The sequence below is a fragment of the Ursus arctos genome, unplaced genomic scaffold (assembly GCF_023065955.2).
Source record: "Ursus arctos isolate Adak ecotype North America unplaced genomic scaffold, UrsArc2.0 scaffold_19, whole genome shotgun sequence".
Classification (NCBI taxonomy): Eukaryota; Metazoa; Chordata; class Mammalia; order Carnivora; family Ursidae; genus Ursus; species Ursus arctos.
In genome coordinates this window covers 21806127-21821101 of record NW_026622863.1, presented here as the reverse complement: position 1 = coordinate 21821101, position 14975 = coordinate 21806127, and the positions used below count along the sequence as shown (strand labels likewise).

Here is a 14975-nt window from a genome sequence, read left to right as displayed (position 1 = left end):
GCTCGCGCTCGCGCACGTCCTTGCTCGCGCTCGCGCACGTCCTTGCTCGCGCTCGCGCACGTCCTTGCTCGCGCTCGCGCACGTCCTTGCTCGCGCTCGCGCACGTCCTTGCTCGCGCTCGCGCACGTCCTTGCTCGCGCTCGCGCTCATGCGCATGCGCCTGAGGCGGGGAGGGCAGCTGCTCGCCATGCTCGCTTTGCGGGCTGTTGTGGTTCGCTTGCTGCCTTTCTGCGGACCCAGCGGGGGGCGGGGGGCACGCAGGCCGTCCCCTCTTAGCGCCGCCCCGCCCGGCACCAAGGACAACTGCTCTTTAGCTCTCCGTAGGGGCTTTCCTGTCAGGGAAAGTTTGGGTGGGGGGGGTGTTCAGGAATGGCTGCAGGGCTACCCCGGACTATGAGCATCTCAAATACAAACTCCTTAGAGAGGATTTCCCTTGGGCACCCCGTCTAGAGCAGCCACCATCACCCTCTCTTCACTGCATTTATATATCTTGTTGATATATCTTAGGAATATAAATTGCAGAAAAGCAGGGACCTGCCTGTGTCTGCTTCTCTCCCTGCAGGGTTCCCAGGGTCTGGCACATAGTAGATGTGGAATATGTGCAGACTGAATTAACGGCCTGGGCCTCATAACCTGCCCCTGCCCCTGCCCCCAGGGGATCAGTCTGATCCAAGAGCCTCATCCCAAATCAGAAAAATATTGAACTTAATCCTGAAGTTTATGGAAGACGTGTTTGTGGCAGATAATCCAGGGTCTGTGGCAGAGAATACAGAAAGCAGCAGATGGGGTTGTGGCTTTCTGGTAGCAGATCTAGAGACTCCGTGGACCCTCCTGCAAATGACTTCCTCTTCTCTGTCTTGCAGGTGACTGCTAGCATCTTGTACTCCTTGGAGAGGTAGGAAACCCCTCCCCCCAAGCCCTAGAATGGGCATGCCCACAGAGTTCTTAGCGCAGCAGCTTAGGTTTCATGGCCTGGGCCTGTTGAGTAATACATACCCCACCTACCTCACACCTGGGCTAAATTTTTGCTACCTGACTATGGGTGAGATTTACAGGCTTCCTTCCCGCCCCCAGTTGTCTTTCAGTTGGAATATTGGTTGCGCCTTTGTTAAAAGATAAATTGAGGTATATTAAACATTTTAAGAGTTTGAGCAAAAATTTATTTGATTTGGGCAGCATCCATTCTAGCAGATAGGAAGGAGCTCCAAGGAGCTGTACAAAATGAAAAACTTTTATAGGCAAAAGGAAGCAGGAACAAGGATATTACACTGGCAAAGAACCTAGGTGTTTGTTGCAAGGTTAGTTTGCTTTAGGGGATGGCAGGAGTCTATCAAGCAGATTACCTAACTAGTATTGATTGCCTAGGCTATTCCTGATGGACCGGCCTAAGGTTCCATTTCTGGGAAAGTCAAAACAATTAAGTCTGGGTTTGGTGAGATGGGGCTTAGCATAAGCAACTCCATTTTGGGTCCTTGTGGTTTTTTCTGTGTTTTTGTTTTGTTTTTTGTTGTTGCTGTTTTAATACTTTCTTGAGGCATCTAGTACATGTACAGTCTAGACCCTGGAAATGTCAAAGGAAAGAGTGCCGGCTGTGAGGCAAGATAGATGGCCTGAATTTCAGCTTCACCCCTTGATGAATGCTTCTGATCAATTTAAACAAGTTATCTAAGTTTCGGAGGATCAGCTCAGCTAGGATTATGGGAGTGACAATATCCACTTGCAGGGTTGTTGGGAAGAATAAATGACACCCTAAGTGTGTGCCAGGTGCCTGTATAGAACACGTGCTCAATTAAGTAATCTCCAATAATTAACCAACCAGTTGCGGGTATTGTTGGCCATCCATCCCCCAAACCTTGCCAAGTCGGCGTTCATTCCGCCAGCGTCCCGTTAGCGGGAAGATTTCCTGGCTGCAACCGGCTCAGTCCTCGCCTTGAACTGTTTCCCCTCTCGGAGAGAGGGTGAAATGCGACAAGGTCTCTTTAAGAGCCCGGCCCCAGCAGGCGCCCTGGCGCCTGGCGCGGGGATGGAGGCGGTCCGCTGCGCTCGCGCTGACTCGCGCAGGAAGAAAGCCCGGCTGTCGGATCCGCCCTCCCGGCAATGCTGCTGCGGCCGCTGTGGAGCTGCGTCGCCCGGGCGCTGCGGCGCGAGGGGCCTGGGAGCCCCGCCCCGGGGACGCGGGGGGCGCAGCGCCGGGCCTGGCCTCGCGGTAACGCGTCTCTCTGTTCTATCTCTGGCGGCCCGCGCCTGGCGCTCAGCGGCCGCCTGTCTCCCTCCTCACCCTCCGGCCTGAACCCGAAACTACTAGGCGCAGGGATTTTGTCCCGGCGCGGCTGCGGGGCCGTGGAGGGGCGATGGCGGTCGTTGTCAGCTGCCCCTGACGCCAGGGGGTCACGAACGGGTGGGGCCGTGGGGATCCCTCAGGAGAGCAGAAAGACCCTCCCACCCCCGCGAACGGGGGCTGCTCCCGTCCCGGCCCCGCTCTAGGTCCGATTCTCATGGCCTGGGGGGAGACAGAGACAGAGGCCTGGAGCTGCAGTTAACCAGTACCCAGCTGGCGGTGGGTGCTTTAGTCTCGGAGCCTTCCTCCTCCCACTAGGAGTGGACACTTGCCCTTTCAGAAATGGGAATCACCATCATAATAGCTCAGTTACAGCGGTCTTCGGGCTGTTGGGTGGCAGTACCCAACCTGTGTGGTGGGTGGGTCGAGGGTGTCAGCCCTGGGCCGAAATCCATGCCCGCTGCCCACTCTTAGCCACGGGGTGCCAGTGGAGGCTACCCTGTGTTTTAACTTGCTGGACCCATCTGTGAGGATCATAAATATGAAATGGGTGGAAAATGGAAAGTGTGATATACTAAGCGGGGGAAAAAAAAAGCCGAGCACAGTTGGGGCCCAAAGGTGCCAACAGGACCCAGGCAGAAGCTGCACAGTGTCACATGGAGGTAGACGGCAGTGGTGGGTCTGCCTCCATCCACCCGTGGAGGGACTCTGATGTCACTGGAAGACATTTTTAGGCCAGGGAGTAAGCATAAACATTATTTTTGTGGTGGTTTCCAAAAATTGGACAAAGAAGAGTGAATTACTTAAAACTGACTTTAAAAATTGATTTCATTTCTTTTGTAGATAGAGAAAATGAAAAAGAGAAAAAATCAGTGGTAAGTCCCTGTTTTATGTGCACTCACCAGTGTGGGATTATATATATATATATATAAATAGAGTGGGAGGATTATATATGGGGGGGGGAGAGCTGAGGGGAGTGAAGGAATATGTGCACATAGTAAAAAACAAAAAAATAAGAGGATCTCCAGGGATGAGTAAGTCTATCTCCACCGCTGGGCCTCAGACCCCCTTCCCAGAGGACACCTGTTACCAGGTTCTGCTGTGTCCTTATCAAGAGCCTACACAGGTAGGAGCATATGTATATTCAAAGTCTTTAGGTAGATTTGGACTGTCAGCTTGATGAATGATTACAAAAGGATTTGAAAAGTGCTCATCTGTGTGGGGAAGGTTGGTTTCACCTTGGGTTAGTGGGTGGCAGCCTGGCTGTGAGAAAAAGGTCTGCTCACAGCCACCCCCTGCCCTCCATTGCTGAGATTAGTGGGTGGGTGGGGGTATCAGAGAGAATCCATGGGGGTCCACAGACACGGCTTCAGCCAGTGTAGTGACTTTGAGATGCCAGCCATGGTGTGGGACTGGGGCTGGTGTGAGGTTGAAGGTCAAAGAGGGCCAAACTATTCATGTTCATGGGGATGTTGGAGCCTTTAGCTGGCTGGGGTGGGGACCAACATTTTGGTCACCGTCAATCCAGAGGCTCAGTTCCTTGAGGAAGCTAGAAGTCGGTAGCTTCTGTGGCTCAGAAGGGAGTGGTTTGGTGGGTGGTGGTGGGAATACCTTGGCTGGGATCTACAGAGGGCAGAAAGGGTGGGCAAGCCCCATGGGGTATTTGGGAGTGATGGAGAGGGCTTAGGAAGGAGTAAAGTCACACAGAGAGGATTGGTGATTGAAACACTTGGCTTTATGGAAATGAGAGGTGGGGTGGGTTCTGATGATAGGCACTGCAGAAGGAGAAGGGGTATTATGTTGAGTTGGTTGGGAATTGATGCATTATTGTGCTATTAATGATCGAGCTGGCGCTGATGTGAGCCAGGCCTATCCTGGGTGCTTTCAGGCTCGCAGGAGGTCCATCAGAAGTGGTATGGAGTGTGCATTTCGGCCCAAGGCTGCTCTTAAGCATTCAAATCCTCTAAATTCCTGGGGACCAAATAGTCCCTGTTATTAGTGAGTCCCTGGTCTGATGGGGGAGACGGCAATAAATAGGACCGTGGTGGACCCGGAACAGCAGTGATTCTGGGGGCTATGAGTAGGGGGCAGGGCCTCCAGAGGACAGTGACTGAGGGGAACCTTGGGGAGCTTTGAAGTCTCCTGGGAGATGAAGGAAAAGGGGAGGAAGGAGTGTTGGAGCAGAGGGAGCCACAAATATGAGTCATAGAGGGAAGAGAACTGCAGGCCCAAGGCTCAGGCCAGTCCCCAGGGAGCTGGTGAGGAGGGACTGGAGACAGGTCCCAACACCTGGAGCCACTGAAAGACTGGACCGGATGTGATGTGGTTTGCCTCTCGGGAAAAGATGGTGGTGGACCGTGGGTGGGGTTGAGGGGCACTGCTGGGCCAGACTGGAAGGCACAGAGGCCATTGGGGAGGCTTTTCCAGCCACGTGGGGTAGAGGCCTTAACTGGGGGCCAGGGGGACAGGCCAGCTTACGCAGATGAGTGGGAAGCAGGGCCCGGAGGAGTCGCTGAGTTGCTGGGTGCGGGCTGGAGACACCCAGGGTGTTGAGGGGTGGATGGTGCAGCCTTTCCCGAGGACTGGAACAGAAGAGAAGCTGTATGTAGGGGTTTTGAGGTGACGAATTGAAGTACCCAGGGGACGTCACACGGGATGGTAGTTAGGGAATGTCTGTGCTGAGCTGCAACCGGGAAGTCAATCACCATCACAGAATAGGAACAGGAACTTCTGGAAGAAGGTGTCATCTAAACAATGTTTCCTGCAGTGAACAGGAAAGAAACAAAGTCTATGCAGAACAATGTCCAGGTTGAGCTCCTCTTCATTTTCTAGGAAGAGAAAAAAGTGGTTTCCTTTAAAGAGCAGCAGTAAAACATCAAATCCATTAGGGCCCTGATTGGATCTGCCTTTTGTGCCCTCCGTTAGATTTATTTTGCAGTTTTGCATTCTGAGGGAGTAAGCTGGTGGGGCCCCAAAATTGGAGGGGGGCCTGGCATCTGCTGGAAGTGTGATTGGTCTCCTGGATACCCATTAGGATCAAGGCGGGAGGAAACCTTCACGGCTGACTGGTAGAGTTTATAGTGGGCGGAGCAAGGTGAGATGGCCTACTGTGACCCCCTGTTTTATATGGGGTGTGACTGAGGCTGCCCTGGGGTCATGAAAAGGGTCTGCCAGGCCTACGTGGGAATCCATCTCTTTCCTTGGCCAGGCCCAGCGTCTTGGGCAAGTCATATGCATGGCTCACGTTTCTCTGGGTGCCTCCGGTCTGGGTTTAAAGGTCACTGTGCCCTGATGGCTGAGCCCACTCGCCCAGTGCAGTTAGTGTGAGCAGAGTATGGGTTTAAACTGTCCTCTCTGCTTTATCCCCTTCCACAAGCCTCGTTTTTCTCTTCTGTGAAAATGTTAGGAGCCACTGCTAAGGTGGCAAGGTTGAATGTGGTACCAATATACGTTACCCATCTTATGGCCTGTCCTGCAGCAAGGGGCTCCACCAAGTCCTCTCCTGTCCGAATACTTTGCAGCCCATGTCTTTCTGGGTAAAGCAGTGAGTGACGTACTATAGACCGTATACATGCTTCCCAGCCTCAAAGCCACTAGACTCCAGTTAAGGAGGCAGGACACTTGGACCTAAGAGTCTGAGGGACTGATCTAGGGAAGGGCAGAGTTGGGGGGTGGGCAGTGGGCCTAGGAGGCAACATAAGGGAGGGTCTGTCCTGGAGGGCAGTGGCCTGGTGGCCATCAGTGGTGGGCCTGGAGCCGGCCACCAGGGCTGAGAGTCCATTTGTTACTGCTCATGGTGGGACTGTGGAAATTTCCTGTGGAGGGAATTTTGTGTGCACATTGTGGTCTTCGACTGAATCATTTATGCTGTTCACCTGAGCCCTTCCCTAGAAAGTCTTCCCTGATACTCCCCCTAGATGTGCTTGATTGTTGGTTCTCATGTGCATTTGTCTTTTGTTAGGTTTGTGTTGAGGGCAACATTGCAAGCGGGAAGACGACGTGCCTCGAGTTCTTCTCCAACACAACAGAAGTTGAGGTATGGCCTCCATACTGGGTTCGAGAGAACCTGTAAAAGCTCGAGGAGTGACTTACAGAGGGTGTAGACCAGCCATGGCCCATAGAAATAAAATGTGAGCCACATGTGTAATGTGAAATTTCTAACAGTTTTGCTAAAATAATAATAATAATTATAGTAATAGCTAATTTGACATACTATATCTAAAAGTTATCGTGTCAACATGTAATCAGTGTAAAAACCATCACTGAGCTATTTTGCATACTGTTTTTCATACCAAGTCTTTGAAATCTGGAATGTAGTTTATACTTACGGTATATCTCAGTTTGGACTAGTCACATTTGAAGTTTGTAAGAGCTACACGTGGCTCACGGCCACCGTGTTGGACAGTGTAGGTCTAGACTTCCCTGTGGTCTGGTTAGGAGGGGTCTACAGACTGTTGAGAGTGGCTGGAATATTACAGTGTTACATCTGAGATATCCGTGTCCTAGCTGGGGGATATTACCCTGGGTGGCCAGTTAACATAATTTCTAGTTTATTTACAGCCCAGTCACTCAGAATAACCTCACAGATATTTGAGAAGTTCCTCTACACTAAGACCCTGCCTCTTCTTTCTGGAAGAGTTTAGTGGGGTAATTGTGTCTGTGTCTTTTTACTATAGATCCTCCTATTTTCATACGTTTAGAGGTATTTTCTTTCCTTCTTTCTCTTCTTGCTTTTTACTTCTATTAAAGATATATATGGTTTGAGGGGTGCCTAGGTGGCACAGTCGGTTAAGCATCCGACTCTTGATTTCGGCTCAGGTCCTGATCTCTGGGTCCTGGGATTGAGCCCCACATTGGCTCCTTGCCCGGCACAGAGTCTGCTTGTCCCTCTTCCTCTGCTCCTCCTCTCTCTTCCTCTCTCAAATAAATAAATAAATAAAAATAATTTAAAAAAGATTTACATATGATTTGATAAAAAGAATAAATATTCTGTAGCCCTCATCTTGCTTTGCAGAAAAGTTTGCAGGCCCAGGAGCGCTGTCCTCAGAGCGTCTTGTGTGCAAGGCTGGCCCTTGGCTGGAGTGTGGGAACTTAGATTTTGGGAGAGTTCCACCATTTCCTAACTGATAGAGATGGCTCTCTCTGCCTGAACTGTTTGTGCCTGCTTGCTTTCTGGGAGTCTGGAATTTTTACGTGTGCCGGCCGGAGACTGCCTACGTGCCTGAACTCTGATGAAAACCCTGAACTTCTGGGCTCAGGCCAGCTTCCCCGGCAGATGCCACCTCACCCGTGTTGTCACAGCTTGCTGCTGGGGCGGGGGGAGCAGTACTTCCTGTGTGACTCCCCTGAAAGAGGCTCCTGAGAACCTTGTGCCTGGTCTCCCCGCAGACTTTGCTCTGTGCACCCCTTTCTCTTTGCCAATTTTGTTTTTGTAGCCTCTCCCTGTAACAAATCTTAGCTGCGAATATCACTCTAGGCTGTGTCCTGTGCGTCCTCCTAGTGAGTCACACACCTGGAGAGGCAAGGGTCTAAGGGTTCCTGACATGCCTGTCCTGAGTGGTGGCACACTACTTGGCACTTTAGGGGCACTTAATGTTCCCTCGTCAGAACCTGGAGCCAGGAAACAACCACAGAAATAATCACAGCAACGAAAGTCAGCACCTAGTAGGGATAATGCTATATGCCAGGCACTGTGTTGAGGCTTCATTCTGTTGTCTAATTGATTTTGGCCTTGTAAGAGTCGTCTCTGGGAGGGAGGTACAATAATGACCTCGGTTGCAGAGCAGGAAAGAGGCTTAGTGAGGTAACTGAATGGCCACGGTCGCCGTGCTTGCGTGTGGTGGAGCCTTATCGCAGCCCTGGCTGGCTGGCTTGGGGGACCACACCCTTGTTTGGTTCTTCTGGAATATGGAGAGCTTTGTTGGCTTTCGGAAGACCTCACTTAACCTTTGGATCTCAGCTCAATGCTCTTAGACCTCCCCAGCTGGGTTACCCTTCTTGGTATGGATTCTTCTGGTCCCTCTGTATCCTTGTTTCAGACTACTTCTTGGGGCTTGAAAATATGTGATTTCTGTGATGATCTGAATAAGGTCTGCTTCTCCCAGTAAGTTTTTTTTTTTTTTAAGGTTCATTTATTTTAGAGAGAGAGATGGAGAGAGTGTGTGTGCACACGTGAGTAGAGGGAGGGGCAGAGGGGGAGAGAGAGAGAGAGAGAGAGTGAGTGAGCATCTTGAGTAGACTCCCTGCTGAGCACACAGCCCCATGCGGGGCTCAGTTCCAGGACCCTGAGATCATGACCTGAGCTGAAACCAAGAGTCAGACTCTCAACCCATTGAGCCACCCAGGTGCCCCAAGTTTAAAGTTCCATAAGAGCAGGGACCGAGGTGGTTTTGCTCTTGCCTAACATGGCACCTGGCACAGGGAGTCCTCAGTCAGTGTTGCATGATAGTGCCTCAGAGGGAGCACAGGTCAAGGCTGCCTGTGATCGAGCAGAGCAGCACATGCTACTCGGGACAGGAACAGAGCGCTGAAGACCCAGACAGAGAGGGCACGTGGGAGGGGCAGGGGATGATTCACGGAGGAAGGGCTATTTGAGCTGGAGTCTGAACGATGTGTAGGAGTTTCCATGACATGGAAGTTGATGTGAAATGAGGTGACATGGGCATACTGGGCAGAAGGAACAGCATGAGCAAAGGCACAGAGGTGTGGAAGGTGGGGGGAGGTTACTCTTCATGGGTCCCACGCATTGCTTTCCTTTGGTCTTCTGTGGCCTATAGACCCTGCTCACATGCACTTTCAGGTCCCCAGATGGATCCAGGTACTCTCAAAATCTTGGCACCAAGAGCCCCACTTAAATCCTTTCCAGCACATACCTGTACCCCAGAGAGGCTCTGGCACAGTTTAGGAAGTGAACTAATGCATCGTGACTCTTAGCTGTCAGCGTGCCCAATGCAGAGACCAGAGGGAGGAGGGGAGGGGGAGCCCCCAAGCAGGGAAGCTGGGCTTCACAGGACAGCCGGAAGTGCCGCAAGTAGCTTCGTTCTTGCTTTCTCTCCCCTGTCTGCTCAGCCCAACGACGTGGGGACAGTCAGGGCTGGGATGGAACACACGGAGGAGAGATCAAGAGAACTGCCTTGCTCTTGGGGAGCTCCCGAGGCCACCGGAAAGGTGGCATGTGTGTAGACTTGCATGCAGGGACAGACACTGTTGTGATGTCCCTTTGGGAAGGCATGTGAGAAAACCACATCCAGGTGGAGTTGTGGCTTCGCAGAGAGGGTTGCCCAGCTCTTTCGGTCCACCCCGGGGCCCACATCCTGAGGAATGTCAGACCTCTGATGTTTTCTTTTCTTGCAGGTGTTACAGGAGCCAGTGCCCAAGTGGAGAAATGTCCGAGGTCATAATCCTCTGGTGGGTGTGTTGGCTACTGCGTGACTGCCAGCTTCTACCTCAGTGCTGGGAATGGTGGTGCTGAGCCTGCCCCCTCCCTGCACAGGCCTTTTCTGGGCTCTTCCTGGGCTGGTGGAGAAGAGGGAGGGGACAAATGGAAAATGGCAGCATATTCACGTTCTGAGGTCAAGGGTCTCTGAGGCCTGGCTGGGCGTTTGCAGATCATGGGGACTCCTGTCAGCTGTCGCAAACTATCCCAAGTGGTCCGTCTTGGCTATCAGGGGTGTCCATTTCCTGCCGCTAATTCTACCCCTACCCTCTCCTAGAAAAACCTCCTTAGAACCGAGGTCTCCCCAGACTTTACCCCCAGGACCTGTCTCTAAGTAACCAGGTTCCTTGGGAAGCCTCTGATTTGGGTTTGCACTTGCCAATGTCCAGCGGCTGAATCTGGCTCACCCTGAAGCTCCCTGTCTGCTTTCCCAAGGGTGGGCCTAGCAAGCAGGGTCTATGGTGTGCTTGCGTCCCTTCCCCTGTCTGCCTCAGGCAGAAGGCTCTGCTCTGGCTGCTTCCAAGAAATGGGTGGGGTTTGAGTCCGGGAAGAGGGACATGAAGAAAGGGATGTTGCTTCTGGGCTCCTGCCCCGTGATGGACAGATGATTAGTTTCAGTTTTCGAGTGAGGGAACTGCAGCTCAGATAAGTTGCCCGCGGTATCTTACTGCTGGCAAATGACAGACCTCGGTCTGACCGGAGGACCAGGGGAGCTGGTGCTGTCATTTCGTTTCCAGCAACACCACTGACATCTCCTCGTGTGGTTCTGTAGGCGCTGAGTTCCACTAGTGGCAGGGACTGTCCTTACCCTGGCTGATAGCTGTTTGCTAGAACATAGTGTCCTATCACACACTTAGTGGGTGCTTACTCCTTCATTCGTTGTACCAGTTCTACTGCATGCCTTTCAGTGCCAGACACTGTCCTAGACACGGGCAGCAAGCAACCCAAAGCTCTTCCTCCCTTGGCCTTCATATTCCAGTGCAGGGAGGCACAAGACAGGTTGGCGTATGATTTGGCGGGTGGCGATAGGAGCTATGAAAGCCTCTCAACCAGGCAAAAGGATATTATTTCAGTAAGGCAAAGACTCTCAGAGACATGAAAAGTTTTGCCTTTGTGCATGTGGGAGAAGATGGAATGCCAGTCATTCTCATTTGAGCGTAACAAAGAAACATTCATATTCTCTGGAGACCAGGGCTGGATTATTGGGTCAATTAGGTCATAGACATACGTTAGGGCTCAGAGGTGACATTTCACAGGACACAGTCCCAGTCTCAGCAGTCTGAGTCTCCGTGGTACAAGGAGCATTTCCAATGACAGTTTTATAACACAAAGTAGAATAGAATTAGATATTTTGACACACATTTCCACTCTGGAAAGAAGGGCAAGATTGACAGTTTTGTGAAAAGTCTCAATTCATCACTTTATCCAAATCGGCTTTCTGATGCAGGAAGGTGTTTGTGCAGCCTTCAGACAAGAAGGACGTTTTCTCCTAACCTGTCTCAGATTTTCTTTCACCTGCAGGGTGAAAGCAGAGCACTAGAATTTCATTTGTTAACACCAAGAGAAAAAAACAAAAACAAAAATGTGGAAAAGAGCAGAATTTTAGATAATTAGCAAGTGGAATATGGAACATGGTCTGTTTTATGTGTACAGGCAAGAGAGAATGATGGGCATAGGGCTACTCTTTTGAGTAGGATAGTTGGGGAAGGCATCTCTGCTCAGGTGACATCAGAGCACAGACTTACACATAAGAGGGAGTGAGCAGTGCAGATATCTGGAGCAAGAGTGTTCCGTTAGAAGGCACGGCAAATGCAAAGGCCCTGAGGTAGGGTCATGCTTGGGTGTTTGGGGGAACACTCAGAAGGCTCCTGTGGTTGGAAGCACATTGAGTCAGAGGAAGGATATTAGAGGACAAGAGAAGATGGAAGTGATTTCCTAGGGCCCTGTGGGCCTTGGTAAGGGCTTTGGATTTCATTCTGAACGCAACGGGAAGCTACTGGAAGATTCTGAGTAGAGAAGCTGAGGTTTAACAGGCGCGTGTTGACTGCTGGGTGGAGAAGTGACTGCAGGGTACTCCACAAACACAAGTGACTGCATGAGTGTTCCCTGGGGACTTTATATAGGCTCCTATCACAGCTGTTCCTTGGTTGTCCTAGCACTGCTCCAGTGCCTGTCCACTCTCTCCTGAGGGCCTCGAGACCATGTTAGTTTCATTCCTGGCCCCACCGCAGCCCCATGTGGGCTTCATGAGAACCCGTCAGTGACTGAAGAGACCAGAGTCCTACAGCTAGAGCTCTTTGAGGTAAAATGCTGCATTCTCCCTTGTGCAGGGTCTGATGTACCGCGATGCCTGTCGATGGGGCCTCACGCTGCAGACGTACGTGCAGCTCACCATGCTGGAACACCACACTCGTCCTCAGGTACATTTCAGATGCTCAGCTTCAGCCTTCTGAAAGTGTTCTTCACGTGGGGGGTATACGATTGCCAGGAAGAGAAACCTCACAAGGAAGCTGTTCGGGACCTTGAGCGCTGCTCAGCTTTCTCTGTGTCTGGGGCCAAGGTTTCCTGTTCCTGCTGCTCTCCCAAATCCAGCCTCCAGCGCCCCCAACAGCAACCTCAGCTAGCCTCAGAATTGCTAGGGAGGCCACGGTGAGCCCAAGTCTTCATGACCTGACCACTTCTGGGCTCAACGTTATTTACCTCAGTTCTTCTCCAAGCGTGCCTGGAGCTGGAGCAGCAGGAGCTCCTGGGAACTTGTTAGAAATGCACAGTTTCGGGCCCCATCCCAGACCTGCTGAAGCAAAAGTTCTGGAGACGAGGCCCAGCAATATATGCTTTATCAAGCTCTCCAGGTGATTTTAATGCCTGCTTTGTTGGCTTGCATGTTTGAGGACCACTGATCTAACCTTCACGAGATCTGGCTCTTGGTTCAAATTCTTGGGAGAAAGAATCTGACTGGCTACGCTTGGGTCCCGTGTCTAGCCCTGGGCCAGTTGGGACAGATCACAGGGCACAGAGATGCTGCTTAGACCCGTCGGGGTCTCTGCATAGGGATGGAGTCTCTTAGAAAAGAGGCTGGCTGAGGAGAGCCTGATTGGCCCCTGTGGCTCAAAATTGAAAGCACAACCTGAAAGGCCAGCTTTGGCTGCTCTCTGTGAAGGAGGCAGGAGATCCCTACAGCAGATGTTGCCACAGCCACTCCGCTGGATGGTTCCATCCAGGGCTGGGCGGTTGTGACTGGAGCTATCATTCTACAAATCTGCATCTTCTAAAAATGGAAAGATAGGAGCAGAACCATATGAATTTCTGTTTCCCCAAATATCTATCTAAATGATACAGGTCAGAGCATCTGAGATTGGCACTTTCCTCCTTTGCCCACCCTGCTTCCCCTGAGCAGGCACTCGATTGCAAATCTAAATTGTAGCTAACAGATCTGAATATAAGGGGACATATGTGTGTTTCTCTAGTTAGGGAAATCTCCCATGAAGGACGCAGAGAGAGAGAGAGAGATGGACAGACGAGGAAAGAGGAGCAGAAGGAGAGATGGATGAGTGGGGAGCTCGTAGTAGATGGGCAGCAGAGAGTCCTAAGGAGAGAATGGAGAAAATGGAAAGGAGGATGGATGGACGGATAAACGCAAGGAGAGAGTCAGGCAATTCCTGGGTTATGGCTTTTTTTTTTTTTTTTTAAGATTTTATTTATTTATTCGACAGAGATAGAGACAGCCAGTGAGAGAGGGAACACAAGCAGGGGGAGTGGGAGAGGAAGAAGCAGGCTCATAGCAGAGGAGCCTGATGTGGGGCTCGATCCCATAACGCCGGGATCACGCCCTGAGCCAAAGGCAGATGCTTAACCGCTGTGCCACCCAGGCGCCCCCTGGGTTATGGCTTTGAAGGTGCCTGTGATTGGCTGGTCCGGGTGCCGTGGGTGCTATGGGCCAGGCTGAGTGAGAGCAGGGTGTGCCCAGTTGGGCAGAGTCCTTCCCAGTTTCCACAGGGCTGCAGTGGTTCCCAGCCAGCCCTGTGAGGAGGCACCAAGGTCTCACATCTTTGCGGGGCTCCAGAAAGCCAGGCCGTCAGTCACTGAGGGCAGAGTCCCCAAATGTCAGCCATACCCCAGGCCTCTCGCATCTCTGCCTTTGGCGTTCAGATCCCTCTGCTTAAGCAAGCACACATTATTTAGCTCCATAATTACCACACTTTCCACTTGACAGCACTCTGCTGGACAGCACTTGGCAGTTTTTTTTAGCACTTCCCCAAGTCAATAATCCAGTTGAGCCTCACCTCTGCAGTGAAAGAGGCCGCTGCTGACAAGCCGTCAGTCCCTGTGTTACTGCACTGGCCACTGAGCTTCGGGGTGTGGGGAGGGTCCCAGACCGATGGCGGAGCGCAGCTGAGCCCCGTGTCGGACTCACACTATTGCTCTGGTGGCTGCCTCCATCTCCCACAGCTTCTCTGTTCTTGTGTTTGGTGTAGATCGCAGGTGGGGGGACCAACAGGCATCCTTCACGCCTTCCTGACCTGAGTCCTTGAATCACTTTGTTTTCTTTTAGACATCACCTGTACGGTTGATGGAGCGGTCGATTCACAGCGCAAGATATATTTTTGTAGAAAACCTATACAGAAGGTACCGTAGTTTGCACAATTGATAATTTGTGAAACCACTGATTTTGTAGAAATGAAATTGGAACGTGTTTATTCATGTGACAGCTCTTGAGTACCTACCAGTTGTATCTGTTAGCTCCTGCCATGGTCGTGCTCTGTAACAGCTGACCACAGACCCTCAGTGGCAGACAGTTTTCCCGCTGTGATTGCTCAGGCATCAAGGGTGGTCAGCCAGGGGGCTCTGCTGACCCAGATGGCTGGGCTCCACGGTATGTCTGGGGGTTGGCTGGTCTAGAATGGCTCCAACAGGGGTGACTGGGGTGTCTCATCTCTCTCTTCCTGCCTGTCATCCTCCTACGGGACCAGCAAGCTAGCCTGGGCACGTCTCATGGTGACAGCGGAGAGCAGGGGCCCCAGTAGGAATGCACGAGTGCGTGGAGGCCTCAGCTTCACGTTTGCTGACGTCCCATTGGCCAAAGCAGGCCCCACAAGCTGACCCCAGGCTGAGAGGTTGGGAGGGCCCATGTGGGTCACATGGCAAAGGGGGAGGATGTGGGGCTGGGTGAAGACCCAGAGCCACAGAGCACTCCGTCTAGAACATTTTGCTCAGTATTTGTTACAGTTTCGCTCTCAGCTGTCTTCTGCCTTCATGGGAGTG

The 14975-nt window shown here is 51.8% G+C and overlaps 1 protein-coding gene across 7 annotated transcripts in view; it reads left to right on the top strand.

Moving 5' to 3' along the window:
- TK2 (thymidine kinase 2) overlaps positions 1-14975 on the top strand; it is an 80602-nt gene that overhangs the window by 47768 nt on the left and 17859 nt on the right. For 5 of the 7 annotated variants that reach the window (XR_008960093.1, XM_057314167.1, XM_057314165.1 and 2 more), the window contains exons 2-6: positions 3122-3153; positions 6240-6314; positions 9632-9685; positions 12044-12133; positions 14266-14339. Coding sequence is in view for 6 of the 7 variants with exons in the window: in XM_057314167.1 (XP_057170150.1) it covers positions 3122-3153; positions 6240-6314; positions 9632-9685; positions 12044-12133; positions 14266-14339 (325 nt within the window). In the remaining variant the exon portion in view is untranslated. Of the gene's footprint in view, positions 1-1960; positions 2207-2564; positions 3021-3121; positions 3154-6239; positions 6315-9631; positions 9686-12043; positions 12134-14265; positions 14340-14975 lie in introns of those variants that run through there. The other 2 variants (XM_026494909.4, XM_057314168.1) reach the window with 2 other exon arrangements.